Source organism: Serpula lacrymans, assembly GCF_000218685.1.
Source record: "Serpula lacrymans var. lacrymans S7.9 unplaced genomic scaffold SERLAscaffold_1, whole genome shotgun sequence".
Taxonomy (NCBI): domain Eukaryota; kingdom Fungi; phylum Basidiomycota; class Agaricomycetes; order Boletales; family Serpulaceae; genus Serpula; species Serpula lacrymans.
Genome location: NW_006763290.1, coordinates 536,321 through 545,016, shown reverse-complemented (window position 1 = coordinate 545,016; position 8,696 = coordinate 536,321). Strand labels below are relative to the sequence as shown.

The window sequence follows — 8,696 nt, the reverse complement described above, 5'->3', positions numbered from 1 at the left end:
CACAATGGACGCTGCAGTCTCAACTGCCATGTCCCAACTACAAACTAGGTAAATATAATTTTCCCACATACAAGGCGCCAACTGGCCACTGTTGATAGAGATTATTGCAAGTTTTTGGCTTGAACTGGAGGATTGTGTCAGGCTGTTATGTAGTTGAGGTAAGGCTCCAGAATATTGTTTGGCTGATACTGCTAAAATTCCAGGTGAGTATGATATATTAGTAATTTGTGTCTTTGTGTCCTTCTATCACATTAATAGTACTGACAATGGTACGTCCTCAGCATGTCTGATCCATTTGAAAGGCTTTAGTTGTGTAAATCTGTAACATGAGGTTGCAGAAACATATATTTGAAGGCAGGCATTGTAGCCTCACAGGTGAGTAGACAGGAGCACAAAAAATCCCACTTGCTGTTTTGATGGTGCGAGTGTCCTGGCCCCCCGCCACACAACACCGAGGCCATGAGAAACTTTCCTCTAGTCATGCACAACAACAGTCTCCATAGTATTTCTTTCTTTGGGTCAAAATGAACTGGAGCTTATACTTTGCTTTAATATTAGCTAGAATTAATTTTTCCTGTTTTAAGCAATGTTGTACAATTGCCAAATAGCCATCTGTCTATATGTGTTTGTGGGTCCATATTGGGTTTGTTTATTGTATTTATGCTTTTTTTATCAGTCTATGTGTCAAGCCTTTGTGTCTTGCTTCCTTTTTGGCTGTTTCTTGCTTTTTTATGAGCTGTTCTTTTCCTTGTAATTGTCTACATTGTTTAACATCTCATCAAGATGACTAGGGTTATGCAACCATGGAAAAATGACATCTTCAGGATGCTCTTTCAAAGTCAGTGGTGGGGACCTAAAGGTGAAGGAAGGAAATATGGTAAAAAAAAACAATCCATATCTCCATAACCCCCTTGCACTTGATGGAATGGTAGAATTTTCTGAGAATTCATTTGCTCCAAGGTACGGTACCATTTGTTTTCTGGTTATTTCATATATATATCTCATTTAATTCATAGATGGGAGCCTTATTTGAATCTAATTCAAGAGTCCAGGGAACAGTCCCTAACATATCTGGCAAGTGTATTTGGTGATATTGAAGAGTTTGTATGGTGAATTAATCACTCTAATTTTTTTAGGTGCTGATGAGTATGGCAAAGGCCCTGTTGAGGATGTGGCAATGCTGTCAACAGAAACAGTCGCAGTGGAGGGAGCTTCTGAATCAGCAGATAGGTTAGATTGCTGACTGCCCATGAAAGATACAGAGAGGCATGGAAATCAAAGGAGCACTATCAATCAAGTCATACAAATTGCTTATAAATGAGAGAGTGAATCAGGATTGGTACATAACAGGTATAAAAGTTCCAGGATGAAAAAAACTTCAAAGTCAAAATGGAAACCTGGAACCTCTGGGTCCAGGAACAACAACAACATTAAACAAATATTTTTATCAATATCTCTGATATTGTTTGGAGAAACATACTAAAAAACAAAGTCTCTATTTTTTTAAGCGTTTTTCAGACATTTTACCACAAAACATGGGATTTTGCCCCCAGTGTATGTACCAACATTTTGTTGCTTCTCACTGGGGCTCAAGATTGATGCTCAGAAGCAAGGAGGAGAATAGGGTTAGAGATGCGGCCCAAGCTGACGACTTCCCTAGCTCCCTGATTGCCAATTCACCAGGAACTGCCCTGACAGTCTTTCCAGTCTACCTTCCCTATTTCTCGAAAGGTCCGAGGTTTAGGTCTCAGGCGTTCCATTGAGTGCAGACTATTTACCACTCGAGAGTATGGTTATCATTCCTATATAAGGTTGTATTTCCCTATCAGAATACCTCTTGAGAATACCGACTTGCACCCAATATCTATCTCAATACCAAAAGACAACACACATATTACACACTACACATAATACCAAGTCCTGAATCTAAAAATTAGAGTAGCACAATAACTACGACCAGCTAGGACGCGAAGAGCCACTGTGATGGGGTGGATATGGATGATTGGGTATGAATGGCTGGTGAATAGCATTGGCAGCATCTCGAGGAGTGATAGGAGAGGTAGGAACGTAAGGCCTATATATTCCCTCGTCAGCCACATTGCCATAGGGAGGAGGACCATATCGAATAGAAGTGAATTTTGTTATTGGAGGGTTATTGGGTATAGATGATGTATGAGAGGGAGATGGTAAAGTATTCGATTGATTGGTACTGCTAACAGTGCATGTGATGCCTGATGCTTTCGATGTTTCCCCTTTGTGACCAATGGTTGGTACTGTAACTGGCGAGACAGAATTTACCCGGGATTTCTTCCAAATTTGCTCTGTGGGTGATAGTACTCCAGCGTCGTGGGCTTTACGCTTTGCAGGTTTCTTTGACAGCTTAGTTTCTTCGTCATCAGAATCCAGTGTGAGGTCGATTATTTCTCCCGCGTTAGCTCTTGAGCTCTTCGCTGTGACTAGAGAAGCTGAACGAGGAATAGAAAATGAAGAAGTGCTGCCATGTGAAAGTGACAATTCTCTCTTCACCCTACCCTCATCCTCGTCGTCAGAGTCTAAAATCAAGATCTGCACATCAGATTTAGTTATTGGCTTCATGGAAGTGTCTTCCGCATGCCGATCTACAGCAGGGTTGCCACCTTGAGATCGGAAAGTGGGTGGTGGATCTGAAAATGGGGGCGGATGTGAAGCTCTCCAAACAGCAGACGAGTAGTTATTGTCTGCGGTGTGCCACTGCCCATCGGACTCTATGATTACATCTTCGACATTCTGCGGGGTGTCTTTGAGGATTTGGTCGAAGTAACTAACAAAGGTCAGGCCTCGCAATTAGCGAAGTAGATAGCACATAGGCAAAACGCGTAGACAAACCCATCGATAATGAGATCCTCATGGTTGAGAACTTTCTCGCACACAGGACACAACCATGTCGTAGTCTGTTCCATTACAGAAAACCAGGACGTCGCATCAAAACACTGTGGATGGACGCACAGCACAGATCGGCAAGGCGATACAATACGCATAAAGCTCAGCTATCAAGAATATAAGAAGTCAGATAAACTCCAAAAATTGATTAGATGACAGACCGGACACTTGAGTGACAACTTCTGCAGCCCTGCTATAATATCATCATCTTCGGAAGATGTATCCGTCACTGTCCCAAATTCATTCATTTTAGTAGACATTCGCAATCAACGAAAGGCTATCCCATACGTTTTTTCAGTACCTCTTCCTTATTATAATATTTCCCTTTGTTTAATCTCTCTACTAGTTGGCCAACTGTAGTAACTTCCACGAGCATAACAACAAGATAAAATTTCTACCAAGGTTTGGGAGAATTCAATAAAAAGCCTGCTAAGGTTAACTGACATGTATACCTTCGGCTGTGCAGGCTGTTGGCTATTGACATAGACCATCTCCAAACGGTTTTGGCCAACAGTTCTTACAGCGTTACCAAGATCAGCAGGTGGAGCCGTGCCTGGTTTTTTCTTCAAGCCTTTCAAGCCTGATTGCAATTGGACATTGTTGACGCGAACTTCACAGGTAGGAGGAAATTCGATGGGGCAAGGGCCACGTAAGCCGCTGTGGGCTGGTGAATAGAACGTAGAGGATGTGCAATAAAGGCGTAGTTGATACTTCGGGCTGATCCGGTGTGAGATAGATAATATACGTCTACAGGTCGCGCTTACCTCAAAGAGCCTATCTTTTGCAATTGTTCACTATTGAGCGTGAAGGTTAAACTTTGCTGTTTACGATCCGTTGAACTGGTGGATTCTGTGGGACTTTATAATCAACAGTGTCATGATCGCCTACAGCATTGGCTACGCACCGGGACATTCAGCAATGTTAGAAACAGCTTGATCCACTCGGAAAAAAGGCGACGGCTTGAAGCGTACGGCTGAATTAAAGATGAGACAGTCCACACACAAAGCGCCTCATATAATTTCTTACCTGGATTTGATAAATTTGATGGAGGTAGAATAGAAGATGGCAATGCCTTTCCAGGAGCAGCATAAGAATTGTAGCGACCAATATTACATGGGCCTGGAGCTACAGGTTGAAATCCATTTGATCTCGCACTACTGGATGAAGAAGGATAGGGTGGGTGTTGAATTGGGGGCAACGCCTGTACGTTGACAGTTCCGGGCATTCTGGCGGGAGCGTAACTATATACGAACGATCAGCTCAAATCCACTAGCCAGGAGAGTTATTGCGTGAGATGTTATTGGTATTGACAATATACTTGCATGTATCACTTGTCTCCAAACTCGATCGAACCAGACAAATGTAAGCCACTCACACTCCTGTGCTGCGCACCTGTAGAAGAACAGCTTTCGCCTTCGTCCATCTGTCTGCATTGTTTGCCTGCCTCCAAATATCTAACTGGGTAGTAATCCTATCGATAAGCTCTTGTTTCTTCCCAGATTTGGAAAAGATAGTAAAACACTCTTCGTTGAATCCGACAAGAATTTGCTTTAGTCTGTCCACAGTGTTCTGCTTCACATTATGCCGGAAGTTCTGTCAGTTGAAGGTCAGATATTAGTTCAATATTAGGTACAGATGGCCTACTTCAAAGTCAGCCCAGCAGTCTGCAACGGCCATGAGAATGTCCAGTGAGATAATTGTATTTTGACTACTGTCTGGTTCGCTGCCCTAAGCTGTGGCAAAAAGGGTGCTGAAGTTAGACGCTCTGCCACTACACATAACTGCAAACAACCTGTAAACCCAAGAAAAATTGGTCACAGTAAAGGAAGGTTAGCCGTGGCCGGAGGCCACGCCAGGCGCATGTAATAGGTGCCAGGGGTCCTCTACTAGAGTCTAATCAGTTGCATTACAGGTCATATCCTCATATATGTAGTTGAATGTGTAACTACAATATAGCATGGCCCTCCGGGCAACCCTGGTCCTGGCCAACCACAATCATAGTGGCACATGTTGTAGCATGACTTATAAATTGTACAGTAGGTGCAGAGTCTTAGGTCTTTGACACACAGGACATTTTCCTTGCCGCTCGAGGGGAAGTGATGCCCCCTTCAGCGTTGAAGTGATAGAGGCACCCAGGGGAAGTAGTGCCCCCTGTGGGTCTTATAATGTTTGATGATGACCACAGGGGGAATAAAAGGAGGGGGAGTGTGAGAATAGATGAGGTGTGTGTGGCAGGACAATGAAAACTCAAAGTGCACACGTGTCAAGTTCGGAAAGTCAAAGTGGCAGACTGGGGCTAAAACCAATATTGATATCTGATTGTGAGACCTGGTAACCTACAGTACCAGGAATAGAACAGTTGGAGTATCATAATATGTACATTAAGTAATAGATTCATTTTGGCATTATGTGTGAAATACAGTAAGGTAATCAAGGTAATGTCCAAGTACATGTAGTGACTGTAGTATGCTTCTAATAGTGTGGATACAGTATTTATGTTTCTTCCAGTAGTATATAAGGAAAGTCATCTGCAACAGCTATTTACTTCTGTTTGTGTGTTTGTGCCTTGAGTCATCAATATAACATTCATAACTGAAGCTTGTCCGTGTTACGATTTTCATTGGACATTTAAGGACTACTCATTTCTCTTTACTCATCGGTTATACCATCGGACCGATGACTCGTTTCCTTCACATACACTCCCGTTCTTCTCGTATTTGTATTATCTATTATAGTACTTAGTCCTCAATGGACGGACCTGCCCTAGATAGGACCTAAGTCCTATCACTGATTCTTTCCATTATAAATACACATGTAACAGTAGTAGTATTCTCTAATACAATTTTATGCAGTTTACGCTTACAAAGCTAGACTCCTAAGATCAGACTTCTACTCAGAAGAAGACCAACTCTTGTTGGAAGAACTCAACTCAGAACTACATTCTTGAACTTGTCTTCGGATAAGTCTCCCTTGAAACCTCGACGAACCCTCAGACTTTGTTAAGCACTTTGTGCATAACAAAAGAATCGTATTCTAATCAGAAGTCCCACCTATTTAGGTTTGGGAAGAAAAAGTCGACAAGACGTCGCAACGACCAACAACCAGATCCCAGAGAGCAAGAGGAAGCTCAGACAACCCACAAACAGCAACCCCACCAACGTCATCCCGACAAGAAAGGATAGCAGCTCCACCTCCCTTTTCCCAACCAGACGTAACCCAACTCCACACCAGAGAACAAGCAGACGTTTTCTACGAAGCCAGAACACGTTGGCTACAGTACTACACAGAAAGCCACCCACAGCTACTACCCACAACACAACACAATCCCCCAGTAGCCGTAGAAAACCTCTACAACGAGAACAACTTTGAAGAATTTGCGGCAAACGGCGACCCGATACCACCTCCCACACCACAGATACTCCCAGCCGCACCTGCTCCATCCCCTATCCCACCACCACGCACCATGTCTAACGCTGCAGCCTCCAAACCCACGATAATCGGGAAAATCAATGACTTCGATGGAACCCCAGATAAAGCCCAAAGGTGGATATCGTCCACCAATCTACACTTTGATATCAACGACACCATCTACAACTCCAACAAGAAAAAGGTATATGTAGCCCTCAGCTACATGAAGGATGGCAACACCGCCTCATAGAGCGAAGCCAAGATGACCGAATACAAAGACAAGAACACCTATCCCACATGGGCAGACTTCATAAAAACCTTCACAGCCAGTTTCAGAATGGCAAACGTCAAAGGAACGGCCTCGGCCGCCTTGATGAAAATGAAGATGGAACAAGGAGAAAATGCAGTAGCGTTTAACTCAAGATTCATGCTAGATGCTGGGAAGAGCGGCATCAACAACAAAGCCATGATCATGGTTTATCAAAAGGCTATCCGACCACCCCTCCTTCGCGGGGCACTCACCGGAAAAGAACTACTCACCATCAAAGACTTAATGAGCACAGTGGCAAACCTAGATGCCAACTGGATCAGTGCCAACGCTATCTCAGAAGGAGTATGGGGTGCCAGAAACAAAGAATGACAGAATGACAGAAACTGCAAAAGTGGACCATCCACTAGCACCAGAAGATTAACTAAAGATGAAGAAGAATCAAGGAGGAAAGAGGGAAAGTGCTTCATATGACACATAGGAAGGAATTGTAGGAACAAGGGAAAAACTCCCGAAAGAAAGGTACGTCAAACCGAAACGGAAGATGACACCAAAACAGTGGTGGAAGAAGACAGGGTCCCAAACATCATGAGAATGTGGAGGGAGTTAGGAGAAGATTAAAGAACAGAGGTGATGAAAGAATTAGAAGGCGAGGGTTTTTGAAACAATGGACTACCCCAATGTTAGTACCATTGAAAATGGCAACTGTAACAATAGCAACGATCAATGCCAACTCTTTATGAATCAATTGCTCATTGAAACAGAAAACCATCAGAACCAAAGCCCTGATAGATTCAGGAGCTACCGACAACTTCATGGACACAAAATTCACCATCAGACACCGACTCCCCCTCCAAAAACTCCCAACTCCTATAACTTGTAAAAATGTTGTCGGAACCACGAACAAAAACGGAAAATTAGGCATTACACCTATCAGAGGATAGATGCAGGAGGACAAAATAGGTTTACAAAGTTCCTATTGACCGGAGAAGACGTATTACTGGGATTTCCATGGTTACAAAAAGTCAATCCTGTCATTAACTGGAAAGACAAAGAATTACCAAACTCGGACAAACACTCCATCAGGATGAACCAAACAACCACGGAAACAAAAATCAGGACAACCACAGTAAACGAGGACGTGTACGAAACTATTCATAGATACGTATCCGACCAAACACCCTATCCTTGAACCACAATTTAATTAAAGGTCAACTCGGCAATGGAACACGCGCAAATACACGGAGAAAAGAAGGAGCATATCCTCCTGGATGAATATAAAGGGTATTCAGACATTTTTGACAAAAAGAAGTCGGAAAGACTCCCCAAGCGACGGGAATATGATCATGTAATCAACATAAAACCAGAATTTGTACGAAAAGATTGCAAGTTGTACCCATTGGCACCAAAGGAAGACGAAGTGTTAACATAATTTTTAACGGAAAACTACAGAAAGGGATACATCAGGCCAAGCAAGTCGCCACGGGTGTCCCCCTTCTTCTTCATCAACAAAAAGGATGGATCACTCCGACCGTGCCAAGATTACAGAAAACTGAACGCATATACCGTGAAAGACCCCTATCCACTACCCCTGATACCCGACCTCATCGAAAAATTGAAAGGAGCCACCATCTTTATGAAACTACATCTACGTTGGGGATACAACAACGTAAGGATAAAAGAAGGAGATGAATGGAAAGCTGCATTTAAAACCAGCAAAGGAGTGTTCGAACCAACAGTCATGTTTTTCGGCATGTGCAATTCACCGGCAACATTCCAAAGGCTGATGAACAACAAATTCAAAGACTACATCAATGAAGGTTGTATGATCATATACATGGATGACATCCTCATCTTCGACGCCAATATCGAAAGGCTGCGGATCCGGACAAAGCAAGTTCTACAAAGACTGCAATAACAACCTATTCCTCAAACTGGAAAATGCACCTTTGAGGTAGAAACCATTGAATACTTGGGAATGATTGTTTCCCACAACCACGTATCCATGGACCAAGCCAAACTGGCTGGGATCCGCGATTGGCCAATCCCAAAAGACACCAAAGGCGTAAGGAAGTTCTTAGGTTACGGAAACTTCTACAGG

At 43.1% G+C, this 8,696-nt stretch overlaps 2 protein-coding genes across 2 annotated transcripts; one reads left to right on the top strand and one right to left on the bottom strand.

Moving 5' to 3' along the window:
- Positions 1–1,776: 1,776 nt before the first annotated feature.
- SERLADRAFT_412304 (uncharacterized protein) lies at positions 1,777–4,686 on the bottom strand (the record flags this gene model as incomplete). Its single annotated transcript, XM_007312045.1, has 10 exons — positions 1,777–2,800; positions 2,866–3,026; positions 3,081–3,148; positions 3,208–3,313; positions 3,372–3,636; positions 3,684–3,768; positions 3,824–3,892; positions 3,946–4,160; positions 4,295–4,512; positions 4,564–4,686. 10 exons carry the CDS (start codon positions 4,594–4,596, stop codon positions 1,951–1,953), a joined length of 2,070 nt encoding a protein of 689 aa, XP_007312107.1.
- Positions 4,687–5,595: 909 nt separating this feature from the next.
- On the top strand, positions 5,596–6,967 carry SERLADRAFT_431700 (uncharacterized protein; the record flags this gene model as incomplete). The annotated part of the gene is made up of 3 exons (XM_007312044.1): positions 5,596–5,632; positions 6,066–6,529; positions 6,578–6,967. 3 exons carry the CDS (start codon positions 5,596–5,598, stop codon positions 6,965–6,967), a joined length of 891 nt encoding a protein of 296 aa, XP_007312106.1.
- Between the last annotated feature and the right edge of the window lie 1,729 nt (positions 6,968–8,696).